Source organism: Rhineura floridana, chromosome 15 (genome assembly GCF_030035675.1).
Source record: "Rhineura floridana isolate rRhiFlo1 chromosome 15, rRhiFlo1.hap2, whole genome shotgun sequence".
NCBI lineage: Eukaryota > Metazoa > Chordata > Lepidosauria > Squamata > Rhineuridae > Rhineura > Rhineura floridana.
In genome coordinates, this window is record NC_084494.1 from 37073759 (window position 1) to 37097612 (window position 23854).

Genomic DNA, 23854 nt, shown 5'->3' on the forward strand with positions numbered 1-23854 from the left:
TACAATGAGTCTACCCATCAAAGAACTGAGGAGTGGGGCGGAATGCAAAGCCACCACAGTGCACTAGGCCAGAGCAGGAACAGGCCTGCCAAATGCACACCCCAGCTTCTCCCCCCCCCCATGCATTCAGTTCATCTTGCTTAAGTGGTGCGAGTGTCTCAGACCTGGTTGCTCCCCAAATCCAAAAGGAGCAGTGGCAGCAAAAGGACACTTCCAGAGTTTCATTTGGTAGGCTGTAACATACAAGTGTAAAGCACTGGTAAGCATTTAATGGGGAAGCTGAAATAATTTAAAAAACAGTGTATTTCAGCCTGTTGGGAACTAATTTGTTAAAAAAAAATATGCAGAACAAGGTAATGGTATATGCCACAACAGAGAAAAACCCCACAGAGAAACCCCAAAATCAAGTCATAACAGCAGCTGCAACAACAACAAAGTAATAAGTAAAGCAAGATGAGGCTTCCTAGCAAAGAGCATGAGGAAGATTTGATAAACAACTGCATAAAAAGGAGGACTGGGAAATGGCCAAGGAAAGTATGTATCCAAGACAGAAAGCGGTTCAAGTTCCACACCAATATCACACATGCTGTAAGGAAGAAAGCGAGTCCCCTTTGTGTATTTGAGGGGTCACCACCCAGCCCAAGGTAGGCCCTGTTCCCTTGAGCTTCCATTTCTCTAAAACGCCCAAATTAGAACTGACATTTATTTACACAAATTTCTCCAACGTAGCTACTGGTGTCACAAAAGCAACCAAGGAGGTTTCCTCTACTGGAGCAAAAGCCAAGTTGCTGGACTGGGATCACCAGGGAACAATCTGAACATACATTTTGTTGAAACAGTCTAAACTTGTGGAGAGGCATAAGAATCCTCTAGCGCTCTTGGAAAAGCATTTCAAAACTCACAGGAAAACATTGACCTGGAAAACAGCTTCCCAGTAGGACCCTTAGGGGAACAGAAGGTACAGCTGCCTCATTATGATGTGTCCATTTGGTCGCAGGAGTGGCATGGAGGGAACAAAAGGCTGAAAGGTGCTTTAAGATCCTTAAGAAGGCCAGGGAAGTTGGTTCTGTGGGTAGGGAGGCTTAGCGACTGTGGAAAGTTCCTGGACCAGGAAAGAGGTAAGGAACTAGATAACAGTATCACTGCCTGCATAACCGGGTTAATAGTTAATTCCCAAAACAAGGGAGGGAGCCTTACATTTTACTTGCTGTAGAAGGGATTTTGAGAGCCAGTGTGGTGCAGTGGTTAAGGTGTTGGACTATGCCCTGGGAGACCAGGGTTTGAATCCCCACACAGCCATGAAGCTCACTGGGTGATCTTGGGCCAGTCACTGCCTCTCAGCCTCATGAAAATCTTAATCACAGGGTCGCCATAAGTCAGAATCGACTTGAAGGCAGTACATTTACATTTAGAAGGGATTTTGAGTGCAAAGGTAAGGCAGCTGCCTGTTAATAATGATTCTAAACACAACTCCTGGGCTTTGGAAGGGGACAGCATAAATAAAGTGAGGGAGACAACCTAGATTTAAGAAGGGGACTGTTGATTCCTGGTCAAAAGGCATATTTGATGGGGGGGAATGGGAGATTATCTATATTGGGAAGGAAAGGGGTACTCAGTGTCATTTAAACAAAACACCCAAGATTACTCAAGGGGCGGGGAAAAGAGGGATGGAAGGTACAGCCATCTGTTGCAGATGCTCTAGCACTGGACTGTAAGCACTAAGTAAGGAGCAGGATTAGATGGCCAACAAGCCGCCCCCCCCTTCAACTCCACGACTCTACAACTCATTTCAGAATGGCTGAGGGAAGACCGGCAGGGGCAGGAACGGAAACCATGCTGGAGAAGGAAGAACAGGAACAGCCCTGCTGGACCAGACTGAAGGCCCACCTAGCCCAGCACCCCACAGCCAAGAACCAAACACCTCAGGAAGCAGGGCTCCAAGTCAACCATCACCTCCAGGATCCCCTCTGCTGAGGTGTACTGCCTCTGGACACAGAGGCTCCATTAATTCCATCCTGACCCATAGGCGTTGGAAGACCTCTCCTCCGCCCCAAATGTGCACAACCCACTCCCTTAACGCCAGTTTTAAAGGGAGAGGAGAAATAAGATAATTCTGCATCTTGGTCTGGGGGAAAGGGATGGGAGAATATCTGATGAAAAGTGATGGGGAACGGGGGCCGGAATGTGCGGGGAGGGGTGGAGAGGAGGGAGCACAGCGGCACAGCCCCTCCCCCTAAGAATTTGTATGTATAAAATACATACGTATCGATATATCGAGGGGGGAGGGGGAGGCGGCTCAACAGGGCTAGCCTGGAAAGGGGCGTGCCCCCTCCCCACTCTCCCCTCCCCCTCCTATTAGGGGCGGGGCCTCCCCACCTACGGAGGACCACAGGGGAGGGGGAGGGGCTGTGAGGGGGGAGGGGCCGCGAGAGACCTGCAACTCGCCTCGGGGCCGCTGACCCTCCCGCTCCCGGAGCCTCACTCACCGTCACCGCGGCCCATACCAGCCCCTCCGGAGAGGAGGAGGAGGAGGAGGAGGAGGAAGAGGAGCGGGCAAGCAGGCAGGCGCGCACACACACAGCCCCAGCTACCACACACTCCAGAGGGCGGCGTGCAACGTCACAACGCACGCCGACGCAAGCACGCATATTCGCCGACGCAAGCGCGCCAGACCGTCCCCGGCGTCGGCCAAGTACGTCACGCTGCTCCCCCTTTTCTATTGGCTCGACAGGGGCGGGCCGAAGCTCGACGGACGTCTACTCGAGCCAATGAGTGCTTTCCCAAATAGGGATTGAGTGGAATATGAATTTCACCTCCCCAATAAAAATCCTGAGTGGAGGTTTTCCTTTAATCCCGCCTCCCGGTAATCAACCCCGCCCCTCGTTTTTTTTCTCCTCCTCGCCAGTGAGGTGATGGGGGGGGGGTTAAAGCGGAGAATTTCCCGAGCCGCCAATGAGTTGACGAGAATCCAGAGCGCGAGGGGAGAGGCGGAGGCTCGGAGTTGTCGCTCTAGTCGCCTCTCACAGTAAAGGCCACGCCCTCTGGTCTCTTTTCCCGCCCAAAGCGTCTCGTCACACAACAACATTTCCTCGCTCTGAATTCGCTTTCAATTCACCAAGTGATTTAAAGGGCACCTGACAAAAAATCCTAATATATGTTTCGCCGATATGCATATAATATTGAAGCAAACACATATTTTCTGTCCATATATATATATGCGTGTGTTTGTTTACATAATTTGAAGCTTATACAAATAATTAGAATTAATGATTCCCTCAGGGAGATCATATGTAGCAATTATGTAAAAGAGCTAGGACAGGTAGTTAACATAACACCATTTATTTATTTGCGATATTTATTACTTGCCTTTCACCAGATGGTCCCAGGGCAAGAAAACATACATCAATGAAAGAAAAAATAACAGCAGTCCTAAAATCCAATACACATAAAATAGTAAAAGCCAATAATTAAAACAATTGCCAGCAATAGCAGTTATGACCCCACGATTTCATGCTATCTTGTTCACTGTCATAAAAATCATGAGTGGTGGTGTGTCTGCTGTTATTTATACCCATTTTACAGACTGAGGGACTTACTCCAACCTTCTCCCTGACCCTCCCCACAACTCCCTCCAATGAATCTATGACTTAAAAGGATTGTGGATCCCTCGGGACCTTTCAAAACCATGTCGCTCTGTTCCTTCAAAAATATTTTAACTGACTATTGTTAGCCTGAGCCCTGCTAGGCCCAAGGAATCGTCATGTTCAGCAAATATTAGAGCAGCCATGGTGGGCCAAAATGGATGCCAACAATGGGAAAAGCACAACTCTGCACTACTTTAGGGAAGCTGCTTGGAACGTTTGTTAACTCTGACTGGCATGTGAGACATGCACTGGCATCTTGGGCTGAAGGAAACATCATCGCTAATAAGATGCTAAGGAGGACAACAACAGTGTCTCAGCAAATACGGGATCGTTGCGTTATTGGGTAGTTTTTGAAGAAAATGCTGGAATGTGTCAACATGACCAGAGTCACGAACTGTACAAACACAAAGACCTAACTGCTTATAAAAATGTATATAGATTTGTCATAGTGTACCTTACAAACATTAAATAACTCTACAAGTTGTTTATAAGACTTCTTCACATTGCAATGCACCATCCAGACATAATATAACCATATTACAGAGTCCCAGTAATTGTCTGTTTTAACTAATTAGTCTTTATCAAGTTTATATGTTAGGTCCTGATTCCTTGGGAAAAAATTCTTTCAGTGTTAGATCCCAGCTGGGGATGCTGCCAAATTGTAATCTCACTTGTTCATAAATAACAAGAGTTCCTTCTGTTGCAAAGCAGACATCTGAAAACATATCCTGTGGTTACTATATATTCCATTTATGAACAATCAAAAACCCAACTTGGACTGTAATTCTTATCAGCATGCTGTTGTAGTGTCTGCCACAGCAGCATCATGGAGCAATTTCCACATGGTGAGCCTTGGAAACTTGCCATGAGCTGACCGCTGTTGACCAAGCAGTTGAGCATGTGGACAATGATTTCGCCTTTGACAAAGGTACCCATGCAGATCAAAGGGAAAGGGAGGGGAACTCTGACTTGAGATAGCTTACGACTGAGAGTGCAAACCTTTTACTTCTCTCTGCGCTCCACCCCATCGTCAACAATGACTTCCTCTCTAGCAGTCTTTCCTTTGCAACTGTCAGAGTGTGTCCGACAATAACAGTGTTTTGCAACTGCTGAGCAGAGTGTCCTAAGCAAAAGAGCAGCGATCTGCACATCCTGTCAGAAGGAAGAGCACTGAACCCAGAGCTACAGAGTTCAGCTGACAAGGAGATAAGACTGGAGACATCCAAGACACAATGGTTAGCTTAAACAATTTTTAAGTGGGTCAGGAGTAGTGACTGGTGGGTGAGAAGATCTGTTCCATACCTGTGTTTGCTCCTTTGAATGAAATCTGACCTGTTTCTTTGCCACTCAGCCATTTATCGTTGTTATTGTGAAAGTAAAATATCCAAGGTGGGATAACCTCTTAAGGTTCAGGGTTCCTAGCCATGTCTTGCTCCAAAATGCAGCCTCTTTTTTGGAAGCTCTGAGACAGGCAGTTGTGTGGTTTGGCCCAAGCTGGAAGCCACATATTGACGGTTGGCAGACATGAACTTCCTGTGTGATGTGCAAGCCGGACTGTCAGATCAACCTTTCAAAATGAAGGAACATTTTGGAGCGGGATGGGTGTGGTGTTTGAAATAAGAACCGTTGTACTTAAAACTACAGGGAAGGTTTAGACTGTGCATTATGAGAAAAGATGCTGTCCCTTGTAAGATCTGTTCAGCAATGGAAAGAACTGCCAAAGGGTGAGGCAGAATCATCTCTTCTCAAAATATTTGAGAAAGGGTGGGACAAGTTTCTGTCTGGGATGGATTTAAGTATAAAATTGCTTACATGAAGAAGAGAGTTTGACATTTGGGTTGAAGGGTTGTAGGGCCCTGGGGAGGGATATGGCCTAGGAGAGGCCTGGAGGGCTTACATTTGAGACCCAGCCCTGAGGTTCCCCACTACTGAACTAAACAGTTGTTTGCAAGGGTTGAGCAAGTGTTTCGTAGGTGGATTTGAACCCTAAACTGGGCAAGCTGAGATATCCAAACCAGCCAACCACCCTGGGCTCCTTCTGGGAGGAAGAGCGGGATATACATTTCATAAATAAATAAATAATAGAACCAACACAACGTAAGTTCTAGAAGAGATGAGACTTTACCATGGTCTTCAAGGCAGTAAAATGACTTGCCTGAATGGAGGAAAAAACCCATATTTCTTTTTTCATTGCAGTCAGACTCTCTGGTTGTGTGTGATATGGACCCGGAGCTGAAGGAGAAACTGAAGAAGTTCCGGTTCCGGAAAGAGACAAACAACGCAGCTATAATTAGTGAGTTTACCATTTATTACCCATAATTTTTTTCTTAAGGTGGGGGTACAGTATCATGGTTTGGCACACCTATCAGTGCAAAGCAGATGGGCTGGCTCACACATCACAAGTGATAGTGGTAGTCTAGGCACCAAAAGTAGTTCAGTACAAGGTGGTACCCACATACTGATGCATTTCAAGCCCTTGTGCTTCATCAAACTATAGTTTGATCAAAAAGAAATGAAAAATTAATGCAGTTCTTTGACAATGTGGTTGTTGTTGTTTTTTTCTAACATGAGATGCCTGAGGCACGCCAGCTTGAAATGTGTTGTGGATATGGATACCTTGTATTAAAGTGGCTTTGATGCTTATTGAACTTCCGTTGTCAGCTGTATAGACAACTCTTAACTGCAGTTAATCTGGCATCACTCTGATAAATGTGAAGGAGATGGTTGTAGTCCTGCACACTGCCAAGTTATTTACTTCAATGCCATTTCAGTTTTAAGTTTCCCCTCGCCCATATCTTTCTCACCAATGAGGTGCTGGGAGATTTAAGAAGGCTAAGGAGATTTGGGTAGCTTTGATGCATTTATTTATTTAGTGCACTTGTATATTTTATTTCAATATCAAGTGACCTCAAAGCAATTGTCATAACAACAAATTTAAAAAAATCATTAAAATTGCAGAATACAATTAAAATATCAATAATGAAACCACAAAACACCAGTGATATAATACAGAGCAGACTTGAGGCACAAAACAGTCTAACCCATGTCCTCTGAAAACTGAAGAAAAAATGAGTTTTCACCAAGCAGTGGAACCCCATTAGTGTCATAGGAACATATCAAGCTGTCTTATACTGAGTCAAACCATTGGTCCATCTAGCTCAGTATTGTCTACACTGATTGGCAGCGGCTCTACAGGGTTCAGACAGGATCTCTCTCCCAGCCACACCTGGAAATGCCGGAGATTGAACCTGGGACCTTCTGCATGAAGAGCAGATGCACTTCCCACAGAGCTATGTCCTTATCCCTTTGTGGGTGTTCATGCCTCCAGTGGGAGGGACTTCCACAATATCTTTCTAGGAATGGAGGTGAAAACCCATTACTAGGTTTCTGTCTCTTCTCTACTCAGTGAAAGTTGACAAAGACAAACAACTGGTAGTGCTGGAAGAAGAATTTCAGGTATGCAAAACTTTTTTACTTCCTTTTTTCTATTTAAAATGAGGATAATTTTCCCATTAAAAAAACCCTGAGGCCAGTCAAGTTTTTAAAAGCTCTCATTCAAATCCACAAGCTGAAGGGCTGATTAGCCTTCAGGCTGGAACAATATAGAACTCAAAGATCAAAGATCAAAAATGTATACTGTTTTTTTGTTACGTACATGCACACACACACACACTACAGATTACAGCAGGTGCAGTGCAGACAGTTGCAAACAGCTCCAGATGACTCATGTATGTGACCCAAACCACACAGTGCAGGGAAAGGTAAGCTTCCCTCTGAGGTTAATATGAACTGGGGGAAGTTCTCCTTAATTCCCAAACAATGGCAGCTAGTGGCTCCATGTCCATGTCAGTGGGGCAATGGAATCTGCTCCAGGTTTTAGTCCAAACTTTGGAGGAGCTGCTCAAGGTGCTGAATCTATGACTAAAACCCAGAGCAGATTCCACTGCACCACTGACATGGAGCCACCAGCCACCACTGCTCCCAAGTGTGGTGATTAGTTAGATTCTGACCATGAGAAGTCTTCAAACCTTATAGTGATAGTTATCTAACAATTTTCCTGCAGTGTTCATACATTATTAAAAAAACACAGTTTTTCTTTAATAAGTGGTTATAATAACCATGAAGCATTCTACAAAGCTGGAAAGTGATTAAACTACAAACTTTGTTTTCTGGAGAAAAATAGAATTGCCTGTCCTTACAAACGTAAAGCTTGAACAAGCTCCTCTGCCCAATCATAGTCTTGTTTTGGTGGGGAGGCAGGGAGCAGGGATAGTGAACACTAAACAAAGACAATGCAGAATACTGCCTTTTTAGTAGTAGCGGGATGGAACTGTCATCAACTGGTTCTCTCTCACACACACACGCATGCACGCACACACACACACATACACACACACACACATGTACGTTTTGCTTCACTTCTCTTAAGCATATGCAAACAACGGAATTCCCAGTGCTTTAAGCAACTGCCTGGAATCTGACATAGAGCGACATCACCTTTTCCCAAAAGAAATTGCGCTAACTCCTCCATTCCCCCTTCCTGCATTCTTGATATAAATTTTGTCAGTACCTTAGAAATTACGATGCTGGGCTAAAAGCAAATTGAATTTCAGATCAAGTTTAATATCTCGAGGGAGCAATGTGCTGATGGCGTCATTTGCTTCATATTTAATTCAATACCTTATGCAGCCCTCACACACGTTAGTGAAATGTTAATCAAATGGCAGCATGGAATCTCTGTTCCACTGTGCTTTAGTAAAGTAGAAACTAGGGGTGGGAGGATTCAAGGGAAGACCTCCTCCCACATCTTAAAACATGAAGTGATTGGCAAGTTTCCGTCCTGAAACTGAAGCCCAGCCACATTCCTCAAACAGGAAGTGGTGCATAATAATATTCTGGACAAATCTAGGATGGAGCAGGGCCTGGAAGCTTCTAAACAGGGTTGGGTTGTTAGGTGATCCTACAGCAGTAGCTGGGTAAAAACAGTGGATGGGGGGGGGCTCCAACAAAGATTAATTAGTGCTCTGTTCTCAAATTACATCCTGCAGTTCTTGAACCTGCTGAATTAGGCTTTGTACACACTCCCGCTTTCTCTGCAATCCAGTGCACTCCCACGGCTGGTTTGGGAAGCGGTGTACACACAACATGAGCTACAATTCGTATCGATCCTGTGGTTTCTTATGAAAGCCTGTGTTTTTCCCAAAACCAGCTTCGATTCAAATTGTGAAGAAGAATGACCTAGCTACATTTTAAACTGGTAATATGGACACAGTCAGGCCTGGTGCGGGCAGGTTGGGCACTGGCCCAGGGCCCCTGAGGCTAAGAGGGGCCCCTGCTGCTGGGGCTGGAGAAAAGTTCTGTTGGCCAAGTGTAAATCCTTGCACTGATGCAACAAGTTACTCACCAGTACATTGGATACAACCCATTTTAACAAATCCATATTGCTCAATTAAAGTTGATTGTGGACTCTTGCACAGCAATACCCGGTCATTGACTTTTTTTGCTATAAGGAAAGTGACAGGAAAATGCCCTGGAAAGTGTGGGATAACAATTGCTTGGTGCAACATCATATAACCTCCCCACAAACAAATCAGAATGAATGCTCAGTAAATAGCCAACATTGCCTAACCTTCCCACATACGTTGTGCAAGTAAAATAGGATGAATGCTAATAAGCGGGTTGTCTCGGAGTGACCTTACTCTTAGCGTTTCTGGCTCTGAGAAGGCCTGCTTTACATCCATATTCTTTCCTTTCTTGCCTTCCTTCTCCCTGCTCTTGAACACATAAAGCTACAATTCTATACAACAGGAGTAGGGAACCTGTAGCTCCCTGGAAGTTGCTGGATTCCAACTCCCTTCAGCCCCGGCTGTCAGCGATGATGGGAGTTGTGGTCCAGCAACATCTGAAGGGCCGCAGGTTAGGCACTCCCGTTATGTACATTTACCTGGAAACAAGTCCCAATGGATTCAGTGGGATTTGCTTGTGAGTGGCCATGCATAGGATTATTCACAGAGCTGGGGGCTGCTGCAGGTCAGTTGAGCTACACTGACCAGAAGCGAAGGAGGACCAGATCCTGTCGCCTCTTTACTTCACTGGCTTTGGTTTGTTCCATGGTGCAAGGTGCCCAAGACTCAACTGCATCCAAGGATGAGCATACACTGCAGCCTTGAAGAGGAAGGCAGTTGATCCTCCCAGCCTTCTTGTTTGATCTTATGCAACAGCAAGCTCTGCTTAATTCTCTTCCTTTGCCAGTTCATTGCAGGGCTTCTGGTGCCTACTTGGCTACATCAAAGAGGATTAGATAATGGACTAATTCAGAAGAAAAGAACTTGCAATCTCCTCCTTTAGCAACACAGACGTCAGGTGAAAAGGCAGTGGGAAGCAGCAGCCGTCAATAAGAATGAGAGAGAAATAGCACATTTTCTCCTTTTCTCCAGTCCTTAAGCCTAATTTCATACCTCCTGAGGATGCCTTGAGGATCTTTCCTCTCCTATACTTCCATATAGAGGGCAGGAACCTATCAGCAATCTAGGAGCCACAGAGCCATTCTCTGTTGGGCACTGTCAGGAGTGACAAGCAAGTTTCAGCATTCTGGCACCAATCTGGTTGTGGCTGCCTCAGATGTTGGGAGTAAGAGCTGAGCAGAGTGCCAGCCTTAAGAGATTTTTGGAACCTGATGTGACACTTTGAAATGACACCTGTTGCCTGTCCACACCTTTCAAGCTGCGCACAGTGAAAGATGTTGAGCTCCACACTTGACAGGAGACAACCAGAATGAGATAGCGGAGGGAGTGTTGTACTGGGGAGACCTGGGTTCAAATCCCTGCCCTGCTGCAAAGGACATTATATAGCCTTGGGGAAGGCACTGTCTCTCAGGGTTCCTCCAGACAACCTGTTCATTGAGCATTCATCCTGATTTGTTTACATAAAGCTCACATGGAGGTTCAATTGTATCCAGTCTGTACTGGGCATTCATTCTGATTTGTTTGTGGCATGTGGTAGTCATCCCATTAATCATTCGTTCATCCTCATCCCACACTTTTCAATGCATTTCCCCATCACTTTCCAAACCGCATTCAGTCAATTTCTGTTTAAAAACAGGTTTGTTGTGCTACAGTGATGGAATGCTTTCATGCACTTTAATTACACAAACCGAAATTTCCCAGTATGTGCTTGAATCCCTCCTGCAAAATAGTGACAGTCTTGAGGCACCTTCAGCTTAACCTACATTACAGGGTTGTAGATGTAATGAGGATAGTGTGGGGGAACTCCACGTACGCGTCCCTGCACCCTTCAGAGGAAGGGTGAGATGGAAATGCTAGATATATAAGCAAGAAAAGTTGGCAGAATTTGCTGGCTGTGGGACTTGGATGCTGTGAGTTTGAATAGCTCCTTGCCTTGGTTTGATGATCAGCAATTTGCCAAGAGGAGTGCTGTGTCAAATAATCTTTGCCCACTTTTTGGTAGTGCTGTTTCCCCACAACCAGGAGTTCATCTAGCTGTTTTTTTTAAAATGCAGAAAGAGACAGAACAGGGCAGGAGCAGTGAAACGTGCCCCCCCCCCGTCCCAGCAGTAAAACTCACCACTTCATGATGTGACATCATACATGTAAAGCACATTTAAAGCACATAGCTTCCTCCAAAGAATCCTGGAAACTTTAGCTTACCCCTCACAGAGCTGCAGTTCCCAACACCCTTATCAAACTACAGTTCCCAGGATTCTTCAGAGGAAGTCAAGTGGTTTAAATGTGCTTTAAATGCATGGTGTGTGTACAGCCACTAATTATGCAGTTTTAAAGCACCAGAGGGGTTTATAGCACTTGCTTGTAGAATCCTGCAATTTAAAAGAACGTCCCCCAGCTTCTACAAGTAGAGCATTGTGCAAATGTATTTATTTTGCATACATTTAACTGTTGAAAATACTTTCCCTTTTTTTGTCCCCTCTGTTGTCCCCTCTGCCATCTCCCAACTTCAGTTCAGTTTTGACAAAGTTCTGTGCAAGGGGGGAGGAACTGAATCTTGTCCCATTGTCCTGCGCTGCTCCCCTTGGCCAGACCTCATCTTCAAAATGATGCATCTTTTTGTGATCTTCTTCTACAGGATATCTCTCCGGAGGAGCTGAGAACCGAACTACCAGAACGCCAGCCTCGATATCCTAGTGTTGTTGGGGGGAGGGGACCCAATTTCACCCCATACCTACTTCCATAGTACCCATCAGTACTTATAAGACAGCCAGATAAGGGGTTTTCAACAGAGATTTCGGGACAGGCAAGCAGAAGTCCTTCACACAACGCCTAATTAAGTTGTAGAATTTGCTGCCAGAAGGTGCTGTGATGGACAAAGGCTTAGATGACTTTAAAAGAGGATTAGATAAATTCTTTGGAGAGATCTGTCAAAGGCCATTAGCCATGATAACTAAATGAAGCCTCCATGGCCAGAAGCAATATGCCCATTCAGTACCAGGCCCTCTCCTGCTGTGATTCACCACAGCAACTGGGATCACATCCACACCATACATTTAAAGTATATGGCTCCCCTGCAAAGAATCCTGGGAACTACAGTTTACCCCTCGTGGAGCTACAATTCCCAGCACCCTTAAAGAACTGCAGTTCCCAGGATTCTTTGGGGGACTTAATGTGTTTTAACTGTATGATGTGGATGTGACCCCAGTTGCTGGGGTGAATCATGACAGGAGGGGGTCGTTGCCTTCTCTCCCTGCTTGTAGGCTTCCTGCAGGAGTCTGGTTGACCACTTTGAGAAGCCGGATGCTGGACCAGATGGACCTTTGGTCTGACCTAGCAGGGCTCTTTTTCTGTCTTTAGTCAGCAACTAAGGGGGCATAGTTCGTATAAAGCAAAACGTAAGGGACCAACAACGTTGGCTGCATCCACTGGCTCCCAAGCAAAGGATCTTTTAACCGCCTCTTCCCCAGGAACAGCAGCTGTAGAGACTTTGGCAGAATTCTTCTCTGATGCAACTAAGCCATTTTCTCCACAGGCTGTTCAAGGCTACGCACACAGATACCATACCTTTAAAGCACATTCTTTCTCCCAAAGAATCCTGGAAACTGTAGTTTGTTAGGGGTGCTGAGAACTGTAGCTCTATGAAGGGTAAACTATAGTTCTCAGGATTCCCTTGAGGGGTGGGGATGTCCTTTCAATATGCTTTAAATGTATGGTGTACACACAGCTGAAGACACAGAGATGGAAAATGCTGCCAAATCCTTTGATGTTGTTCACTTGGGGGCGAGTGGGTGAAAGGAGGAGTGGCTCGAGGAAAAGGTTCCAGAGACAATTTTCTTCCCACATCTGTTGAGTTCACAAGCAACTGGAGCAGCAGCAAAACTAGCTCTTTCTGAACCAAAGATGTTTCTGGACTGGTAAGGTGACTTTGGGCCTTATCATACATGATGTGAATACAAACCTTTTGCAATGAACTAGCATACACTTGACAGGAAGTAGGCCAAATGCCTGCTGGGAAACGAAGGTCTTCATGAGATAGTGTGAAAAAAACATTGGGGCGAGGGAAGGCAGGCTTCCCTAGGTAAGGGGCCCCAGAGCCTAAGTGCAGCCACAGAGGAAGGTCTCTCCCACATCCTTGTCAGTTGGAGACAAGCTGGAGAGAGTCCCTCTCCCAGCTTGCCATGAGATGCCCAGTTGCTTCCTTGACTGTGTCTCTTTACATTTGTAGTTTACAGCTATAAATACGTCCACAATGACGGTCGAATCTCTTATCCTCTGTGCTTCATCTTCTCCAGCCCAGTAGGTGAGAACCAGTGACTTCCTCCACTGAGTTTGATCAGGGGCTGGGATTCCTAGCTTCTGTCCACGGGGCTAGGTTCAGTGCATAAAGATGAGAACAAATGCAAAGCTTTTTGAGGGTGATGGTGGGGAAGACTGCAGGATTAGATTCTGGATGGGTGCAACACTAAAGATCCAGGGACTGGGGTCCTGGGCCACCCCCTAACAGCACCCATGCTGATGGGAATTGTAGTCCAAAAGATCTGGAGGGTACCAGGCTTGGGGAGGCTGTTATAAGCATTCCTGTGATAATGTCTTTGTACATTCTAAAGTCCTATAAAAAGTGAATGATTGAATGCTAGCCATTTGCTGGATTTTTTCCACTAGGAAGTGCTTTTGTTGTGGAGAGACAACTAAGGCAGTGCTCCCAGCACCTGGGTGACATGGGTTCAAGTCCCAGCTCTGTTGCATGAACTTGTAACATGGCCTTAGGGAAGTCTCAGTTAGTCCTTAACTAGCTGGCCTGCTGTAGATTACACAGCCCATTGCAAAGCACTTTGAATGAGATAATGAATAATAATTGCAGCTAAAGGAGCCACACTCTCCCCTTCCCTCCCAGGTTGCAAGCCGGAGCAGCAGATGATGTATGCTGGGAGCAAAAAACGGCTGGTAGAGGCAGCTGAGCTCACTAAGGTATTGCAGGCACACTAATCTACCTCTACCTTTGTCCCTGATCCTCTTGGGATTGTTTTGGCCTCCTCTTTCTGCCAGAGCCCCCTTCCAGCCTCCTGGGAGTCCTTTTCAGTCTCATTTCAACCTCTTCTTCCAGAGAGCGGCCAGGTTGCCAAGCACAACCCAGAGAATATGCAGAGATGAGACAACTGTGGTTTCACGTACATGTTCTTTCCCCCACATGTCTGTGCGTGGCTTGTTGGTCTCGGAATATGACTCTTGCTCTGAGTGCCAGCACCTGGGTTCAGTTTACGTACAAACTCCTGAACCAGAAGAAAGAGGCCGCACCTTTCAAAATTTCCACAGGGGAGGGCCCTAGCCCAGTGGCAGAGCATCTGTTTTGCATGCAAAAGGCCCCAAATGCATCTCCTGGCATCTCTGGGTAGGACTGGGAGAGATCTCTGTCTGAAACCCTAGAGAGTCTCTGTCAGTCAATGTTTTCATTGCTGAGCTAGAGCCCTGGTCTGGCTTGGTTATAAGGTAGAATTATATCTCAACCCTGCCTCAGCCACCTCCTTTGTTACCTGAGAAAGGCAGGGGAGGATGCTTGGTGACATTCTCAGCCTAGAGAGACACATCTGCCTTCCCCTCCTGACTGATGTCCTCTTTTTGCCAGGTCTTTGAGATTCGGTCCACAGATGATCTGACAGAGCAGTGGCTGAAAGAGCGCCTGGCCTTTTTCGACTGATTGCTAGGATAATCCTGGACTTTCACTTGACTCCCCACCCACAGCAAGTCCTGCAATTTTATCTCCCTCCTTCACCCTAGAGATACCACTGCATGGTGGGTGTATGTGGCATACAGGGAAATGTAACACACATACTGTCTCCATGACCAGCACCACAAACTTTTCCCCTGAGAATGAAAATGAAATAAAACAACTGGATCTAGTTGTTCTTTTCCTACTGCATTGTGTTGAGTCCACGGTCTTGTGAGCTTCTAGGTAGGGGCATCTGGTTTGTCACTCTTGGGGCTCCTCCAGACAATCTGCTCATTGAGCATTCATCCCGATTCACTTTCACAAAGCTTATGCAGAGGTTAGAAAATGTCTGGTCTTTACTGAGCATTTGTTGTGATTTCTTTGTGAGAAGATTATAAGATAATGAACATTTTATAGAATCATAAATAGAATCATAGAATCGCAAGGGGCCTATAAGGCCATCGAGTCCAACCCCCTGCTCGATGCAGAAATCCAAATTAAAGAATATCTGACAGGTGGCTGTCCAGCTGCCTCTTGAATGTCCTCCAGTGTTGGAGAGCCCACCACCTCCCTGTGTCATTGGTTTCATTGTTATACTAACAGTTAGGAAGTTTTTCTTGATGTTCAGTCAAAATCTGCAACTTGAGCCCATTATTTAATGTCCTGTCCTCTGTTATAATCAAGGAGAGATCCTGGCCCTCCTCTGTGTGGCAACCTTTCAAGTACTTGAACAGTGCTATCATATCTCCCCTCTTCTCAAGGCTAAACAAGCCCAGTTCTTTCCTCATAGGGCTTTGTTTCCAGTCCCCTGATCATCCTCGTTGCCCTCTTCTGAACCTGTTCTAGTTTGTCTGCATCCTTCTTAGTGCAGTGTCCAGAACAGGATGTAGTACTCAACATGAGGCCTAACCTGTGCCAAATAGATGGGAACCAATACTTCACGTGGTTTGGAAACTATGCTTCTGTTAATGCAACCATCCCATGATCCTTCTATCATGTAGTATTGCTGAGCCAAGTATCCCCCATCTTATAACTGTGCATTTGGTTTCCCCTTCCCTAGGTGTACAACTCTGCACTTATCTCTGTTAAATTTCATTCTGTTGTTTTCAGTCCAATGCTCCAGTCTATCAAGATCCCTTTGAATTTTGTTTCTGTCTTCCAAAGTATTAGCTATCCCTCCCAATTTTGTATCATCTGCAGATTTGATAAGCATTCTATGCACCTCCTCATCCAAGTCATTAATAAAAATGTTCAAGAGCACTGGGCCCAGGACCGAATCCTGATTTCATCCTAATTTGCTTCCAAGGAGGTCCTGCTAATCAGTCACATTTTTATGTCTTTTTAAAAATGGATTTGTTGCACCAGAGCAACAGGGCACTTAATCCACATTAATTGTGCAAACCTAGATTTCTGGTACACAGTTGAATCCCTCCTGCAAAATAATGACAGTGTGGAGACAACCGGAGAGCCCAAATTATTTGATCCAGGAAGGTCACATCCACACCAAACATTTAAAGCACATTGATAACAGTAATGGCTTGACCCAGAGAATCCCAGGAACTATAGTTTATGTCTCACAGAGCTATATTTTCCAGCCCCCTTAACAAACCACTGTTCCCAGGATTCTTCAAGGGAAGCCATGTGCTTTAAATTATGTGGTCAAAGGCAAATCTTGTGTCCTGCATTTCCTCCCCCGGCTTGCAAAACCCGCAGCATTTCACCACCTGGTGGCGCCTTCTGTCCATTGGATGGGTGCTGTTGGCAAGGTGGAATGGGACAGTCAGATGTTTCCTGTCAAGTTATATTACATTGAGGGTTGCCACCCTTTCAGTGTGAGGTCTCTTACATCCTGGGCAGATGAATTGATTTCACAGGGACAGCTTTTCAAACTACTGTTTGCAGGACTGTGACAGGAGAAACTGCACACCTGCTGAAATTCTCTCAGCAGGTTCCCCAGATCATCGTGGCTGCCTCGGGAACAGGAGTGTCAAAGCAGCTCCCACAGCGCTAAAGCACCTCTCCATGAAAAAAATGCCTCTGTCTTACTTGAGGTGCTTTTTGTTCAGGTTCCTGCCTTGGCAGTACAGTGGCAAGAGAGGAGGGTCCAGACCTATAGCCAGGGGAGGGGGCTGGGGGCCCCGTGCTCCTAAAGATTTTCTGACCTTTTTTTTTAACAAAAAAAATTTAAATTTATCACAGAAAGTTTTTCTCCCCCCCCTTTTTGGTGTACCCCCCAAACTTTTAGGCTAGCTACAAGCATGGAAGGATGCCCTTTAGAAGTGGAGTAAAGAAAGGATCCTTCTCGTATCATTTGCCTTTTAAGTATTTGTGTTGTGTCACTGTCCTCACAGCAGCTAAATGAATTTGTCATTCCCATTTTACGGCTGGGGAACTGAGCCCGAGAGAGTGTGATTCTGTGAGTTCCGGACCAAAGCAGGTCCAGAAAAGGGCAACTGAAAGGGCAGCTATACTTCCAGTAACCATTTTTAAAAGCAAGCTTGGAATTGGCCATTTTTCTTCTTCAGAAAAAGTGGCTACTTGGGCCTTCTAATCTGGATCAGAGCTGTAGGGAGGGGTGTGTGGAACCTTTTTGTTTCCTATATTTTCCCATCAAAAACCACCTCCCCAGCTGCCGTGTGCCCCTGAAGGTGCTATTTTCAGTAACAACTTCTGGGTCAGATCTGGCAGCTGGGTGACAAACCATTTTGCCAGAGTCTGCTGCTTCTGGCTCTGTGCCTGGAAGGACTCCCTCTCGTATGCTTCCCTCTTTCTTGGTCTGCTCACCCATTTGTGGGGCTTCCCCTCAGGCCTCCGCCAAGAGTCTCATCCTGCCTCCTGCACCTGACGCTGGCTCAGCCTCTTGTCAATACCTTCCAGCCACCCAGGGAAGTTGACAGCTGATAGGACAGATAAAAAGAAAGCACTGCTTTATTACATGCCCCATTAACCCTGGGAGTTCATTGCTGCAAGATGTGGCTAGGGCCAAAAGCCTAGATTAAACCAATTCACGTAGGTGGCGAGGTCTCCCAATGGCTATTAACCTCGATGGCTAAGTTTACACACAGATGCCCTTTGATGAGGAGTGGCCATCACCATGTGCTGCTTGACAGTTTGCGAGGGACATCTGGTTGGCTGTTGTTTATTTATTATTTGATTTATATCCCACCCTTCCTCCCAGCAGGAGCCCAGGGCGGTTGTTGAAGACAATGCCAGACCAGGCCAATTCTCATGAAGACAAGAAAAGTAGCTAAAAAAAATGAAGAGAGAAAGAAAGATGAGTTGAAGGAGAAAGATTTTAAGGAGAAATACTAGACTGGTGAGAGTTATTACGCCACTGTGCTGCAATTATTGCCCAAAAGGACGGGAGATGGATTGTCCCCAGCAGGAAAACACTGCACTTTAGACATATATCATCCCCTGGACACCTCACTGAGGGAGAGCAATAGTACCCAGAGGGATTCATATCCTCTGGAGATTGGGGCTAATTATTGCTTCATTTATATAGATGGAGTGAGCTTATTTCCATCTACCCACCAAATTAATCTGCAATGCCATTAAGCAGCCTGCCATGGTAAGTGCTTTTGCCGAGAGGTTTGCTCTTGGAAGGACAAAAGTATGGAGGAAAAGGGAGTGTGTGTGTGTGTGTGTGTGTGTGTGTAAATAAGTAACATTACATTGATCTGTGGTCTGCCTGATCAGCCACTGGCTGAGGACCTGAGTGGATGACTAGATATTTGCACACAATTCACAAATGGTATTGGACAGACAATCCCACAGCACTTTCGCTCAAGGGAAAGTGAGTTTCTGCACCTCATGGCCCTGGAGGAAAGTTTCAAAAAGTCATTTGGTTGCTAAAGAATGAGATTGTCAGAAGGATCTTGGCAACAACATTCTGCCCTACTGTAACACCATGTTGCTACTCCATTGTGTGTCAAAGACCCCAGGTCCAACCCCCTAACCTCAGAGCAATTGTCCCTAGGCAGGCACTCCCCATGCCTTTTCTTACCAGGGCTGAGTTAAACCCAACGCCAACCCTGTAAGGTAGATAGACTGCCAGCACTCATTAACCTGGTCTGCTCTGAGCCAAGGGGAACCCAGAGCACCAATAGATTGGCAGAGATTCGCAAGAGCAAGAGCCAAATGGTGCACTCACTGGCCTAGAGCCTTCAGCCAAACCCAAATCTGTAGTCAGTAGCTTTGTGGTCAAGGTACTGGTTTCAGAGCCACAGCTCCAAGTAACACACACCAAGTAATATGAGGTAGTTTATTAAATATAAGTGCATATAAAAGAGCAGCATACAAATTCCTTTAAACCCAAATGCCCTTAAACAGGGCTAGGCATAGTCAACATCCATATAAAATACAGTGAGAGGTTCACACAGACATAATATAACAAAACTTACCTAGCGTAAGCTAAATACTCCCAACAAGAAAGTATAAGAGCTGGTCCCCACTTGGCTCCTTATACCACTGGACATCACGTAGGTAAGTCAAGATGGGACAGGACGGGATGACTAACTGAAGGGTAGCCCTCTTTTTATGGGAATTTGCCCAGCAACAGTGAGAGAGCCAATTAGCCAGTCATGTCATCTCTTGATAGTGGAATAGCCTAGAAAGTTCAACACAAAGGCAGGCCTACTAATTTACGGCTACACAGGCATCCTGACCTTGGTACCAGGCAGTGTAGATAAGGTTCAGCTGCTTCCCTGTTGGAACAACAAGCTGCAGCTGGATGGTATGAGATGCTGTAATTTTTCCCAGCTTAGATCGTCCCAGGAACCTATGCAAAATATTCCCCACAATTTCTTCTGGTTCAGCCATCTTACTTTGGCCACCCTTAACTGTTCTTGACATTATGGACCAACACCAGCTTAGGGTTAGTAGCTGCAGCCCCCCAGGACATAGTTTGGCCCCTGAGGAGTGCCACTTGGCACTTCAGTTGCCAACTTAAAGGTAAAACAATGAAGAACTTTAGCATTCAATAGGGCCAAAATATTTCACTTCTGGCGACCAGCTGCACTCCTTAGTGGAAAGTTGTTTGCATTTCAAGTTTGCAAATCTCCCACTTTCTCACACAGCCCAGCTATAGTGCTTTTCTATAGGATCAGAATACAAAGGCAGCACTGCTACTGGAGGCTACAAGCCTCTGCAGGTCTAGAAGTCTCTCTCTTCAACCCCTTCCTCCAGTGGCTCCCAATATGCATTTTTCCAGTGCAGCATACCATGTAGGGTTCTCATAGGATAAATACTGTTTATATGCCAAAACAACAGTCTTTTCCAAGCAGGTGCCCTCCAGCTATTTTGGATTATAACTCCCATTAGCCCAAGCCAACATGGGGGTGATGTGGTTATCTTTGTGAGTTCAGTACTTGTGTATACTTCTTGACTGTGGAATTTGATTCTGCACTAGGGGGGCTGGAAAATTCTGCTTGTTTATTTTTCCACCTGTGAGGAATTTCTTCACTCATTTATACTCATTGATGTCAATTTATATTAAGTCACTGTCATTGTCATGTGAAGTCTTTATGTCAAATCATGTGAACCATGGAAAGTAACATATCGGATGAACCTAATACACATATGGATATGACAGTTGGGTTATTTGATGGTTGTGTTGTGGGGTTTACAAGGAGGGACATTTTTTGCTCTACAGTGCAACATTTAGGTGATACAACATTTTGAGCATTTTTAATCTTTTCAGTATTTTTTGTTTGTTTGTTACTTGTCCTTCATCATAAATGGTCCCAGGTGGGGTATAATAAAACTCCATTTAAAACACATCTATTCCAGTAGCAATAATTTGGGAGATTGCATCACTGGAAACTGTCTTATATCAAGTCAGACCTGTTATGGAAATATGTATGTATATGCAGAGATACTCAATGGTCTGAGCTGCGTGTGTGCCAGTGTGTATTTACCTAAGTGGCAGGCTTTTACCCTGCATTTAGATCACTGAGACTTAAGACTTAGTAAAATAAGAAAAGCTACTGTATTTATAGAAATACATAGTAGATAGGAAAGGCATACCTAGTTCTAACTAACTAACAAGTTGGAGATGCAGCGCCCAGGCTTGGGAGTTGCCCTCATGGCTCAGGAGGGAGAGAGCAGAGACAAAGGTGTCTCCTCTCTCTTGGACAGTCGAAGAAGAAAACGAAGGAGGGGCAGGTCAGCTTCCCTGAGCATATCAGTTTACAGCGGAAGGAAGTTAGGTAGAGAAGAGTACAGGTAAAGGTAGGTAAGCCTAGCCAGCTGGAGGACCCTAACTCTATCTTCCTTCTGGAATACAAACAAAAGAACCCAAACAGGAGTTATATTATTATTATTATTATTATTATTATTATTATTATTATTATTATTATTATTATTATTATTATTATTATTATTATTATTATTATTAACTTTATTTATACCCCGCCGTTTTTCCAAGTTGGAACTCACGGCGGCTTCCAGATAAAAAACAGATACAATTAAAACCTACCAAAGTTAAAAGCATATAATACAAAAATAAATAAATATAGACAGATATAATTAAAAAGTGAACTCTAATTTAAAATAGCATTAAACTGTTTCTGATAATTAAAAACTATACTCATAAAATCAGAATAATTAAAAGATAAACAAGCAAGAACAATATAACCTTCTTTTGGGCCTATCCTTAGCTGCCTTCAGAATCAAAGGCTTGCTGAAATAAGAAAGTTTTTACCTGTCGACGAAAGGACTGCAGGGAAGAGGCCATTCTTATCTCCTTAGGGAGGGAATTCCAAAGCCTGGGGCAGCCACCGAGAAGGCCCTATCTCGTATCCTCACTAGTTGTACTTGTGCAGATGAAGGTATTGAAAGAAGGGCCTCTCCTGAGGATCTCAGGGCCCGGGCAGACACATAGAGTTGCTCTTGCTCCACTTCCAACAAGACCATTGCTCTATCTTGCTCCATAATGTCTACACTGATTGACAGTAGGAATCCAGGATTTCAGTCAGGAATATTTCCCATCCCTTCCTGGAGATGCCAGGAATTGAACCTGGGACCTTCTGCATGCAAGGCTGATACACTACCTCTGAGCTAATCAACAAATAGAATCAGTCATCTAGAGCAGCTACATATATCAGTCTGAACAATGGATAACCTGCAAATGCTTGAGAAAACAACCAATGGCTACTAGCCACAATGGCTATTTTCTACCTCCACTCTTGGAGACAGTTTGTCTCTGAATACCAAGGGGTCTGTTGCATTCAGATCCTGCTTCCCAAAGGCATCTGGTTGGCCACTGTGAGAACAGGAGGCTGGACTAGATGAGCCTTTGGCCTGATCTAGCAGGCTCTTCTTATGTTCTTATGTTCTAAGCTGGTTCCAAACTGAAAAGAGAGTTGGCTTCATTTGTATCTTAGAGGGAGCCACCACAGAGAAGGCTCCTTCCCTTCTCTCTATGCAATGTATAGCTCTCCTGATAAGATGGTATCTGCAGGAGACAGACTCCAACTCTAATAATCCCTAACCATTGGCCATGCTGGCTGGGGCTCATGGGGGTTGTAGTCCAGGGATGGAGACTCAGATGTTGTTGGACTACAGCTCCCATTGTCTGTTATCATGAACATTGCTGGCTGGCGCTGATGGGAGATGGAGTCCAGCAACACATCCTTGTTATAGCCTGACAACATGTGACAGTGCTGAGCTAGATAGGCCATAAGGCTGGCAAAAGGCATAGGGAGGAAAAGGCGATCAGTGGCTACTAATGATGGCTCTGCTCTGCCACCACAGTTGCAGGCAGTATGCTTCCCAGTACCAGTTGCTGGAAACTGCAGGAGGGGAGCATGCTCCTCTTGCACTCAGGCCCAGCTTCTGGTCTTCCCATTAATGGGTGAATGACTGGCTAGGAAGGTGATGCCAACGTGAGAGATTCGGATTCTGGGACCACGGCTATGCTTCCTGGAAGATGGACTGGTGGCAAGTGATGGGTTGCATCTCACAAGGACTGGGAAGGATGTGTTTGGCCACAGCATGGAGAACTTCATCAGGAGAGCTTTAAACTGAATCCTCATGGGGAGGGAGACGTAAACTTGGCGGTAAAGACTAACAAAGGCTTGTGCACAGTAAAAGGAACGGAGGGAATGGCTCTAATGGGGCCCAGTAATAGTCTTCATAAAAATGTAGGAAGGAAGCCAGGCCATAAATCACATGATCTTCGATGTCTGTATACTAATGCCCAGAGTATGAGAAACAAACAGGATGAACTTGAACTGAAAATACAGGAAAGTAAATACGACTTGATAGGTATAACTGAAACGTGGTGGGATAATTCCTATGATTGGAATACAGCAATTGAAGGATATAACTTGTTGAAAAAGAATAGAAGCAATAGTAAGGGAGGCAGAGTCACTCTATAAGTTAAAAATATATATCCCTGCACAGAAATACAGGAGGATGAGCTTGGTAGCTCCCCCAGGATTAAAATTAATGGGGCAAGGAATAAAGGCAACATGGTGGTTGGAATCTACTACTGACTACCCAATCAAGGAGAAGATGAAGATGAAACTTTTGCAAAGCAAATTGCCAAAGTTTCAAGGAGGCATGATGTAGTAGTAATGAGGGACTTCAATTACCCCGATATCTGTTGGGAGACAAATTCTGCCAAACACGGCCCCTCCAAGAAATTCCTGACTTTTGTTGGAAATTCTCCTACAGAAAGTGGAGGAAGCAACTAGAGGATCAGCTATCCTTGACTTGATTCTAACCCATAGAGATGAGTTGGTGGATGAAGTGGCAGTTATGGCAACTCTGGGGGAAAGTGTCCACGCTATACTAGAATTCTTCATTTTAAAGGAAGCAAAAGCTGAGAGTAGCCATATGCGTACCCTGGAGTTCAGAAAAACTGATTTTAATAAACTCAGAACAATGACAAGTAAGGTTCTGTGTCAAGCAACCCTAATGAGAAAAGGAGTCCAAGATGGGTGGGAGTTTCTAAAAGAGGAAATTCTAAAGCCACAATGGCAAGCAATTCCAACAAGGAAAAAAGGGGGGAAACAGCAGAAAAAGCCAATGTG

At 45.1% G+C, this 23854-nt stretch overlaps 2 protein-coding genes across 5 annotated transcripts in view; one reads left to right on the forward strand and one right to left on the reverse strand.

Moving 5' to 3' along the window:
• The window catches only part of SAMD4B (sterile alpha motif domain containing 4B), a 34755-nt gene extending 32045 nt beyond the window's left edge, over nucleotides 1-2710 (reverse strand). Inside the window, exon 1 of one of the 4 annotated variants that reach the window (XM_061596894.1) lies at nucleotides 2487-2710. The gene's annotated coding sequence lies outside the window, so the exon portion shown is untranslated. Of the gene's footprint in view, nucleotides 1-2262; nucleotides 2283-2486 lie in introns of those variants that run through there. The other 3 variants (XM_061596898.1, XM_061596897.1, XM_061596896.1) reach the window with 3 other exon arrangements.
• A 1985-nt stretch (nucleotides 2711-4695) lies between these two features.
• Nucleotides 4696-15990, forward strand: GMFG (glia maturation factor gamma). The gene is made up of 7 exons (XM_061596590.1): nucleotides 4696-4879; nucleotides 5841-5937; nucleotides 7051-7100; nucleotides 11745-11794; nucleotides 13327-13409; nucleotides 14004-14077; nucleotides 14733-15990. Exons 1-7 carry the CDS (start codon nucleotides 4877-4879, stop codon nucleotides 14802-14804), a joined length of 429 nt encoding a protein of 142 aa, XP_061452574.1. The 5' UTR covers nucleotides 4696-4876; the 3' UTR covers nucleotides 14805-15990.
• The last annotated feature ends 7864 nt before the right edge of the window (nucleotides 15991-23854 follow it).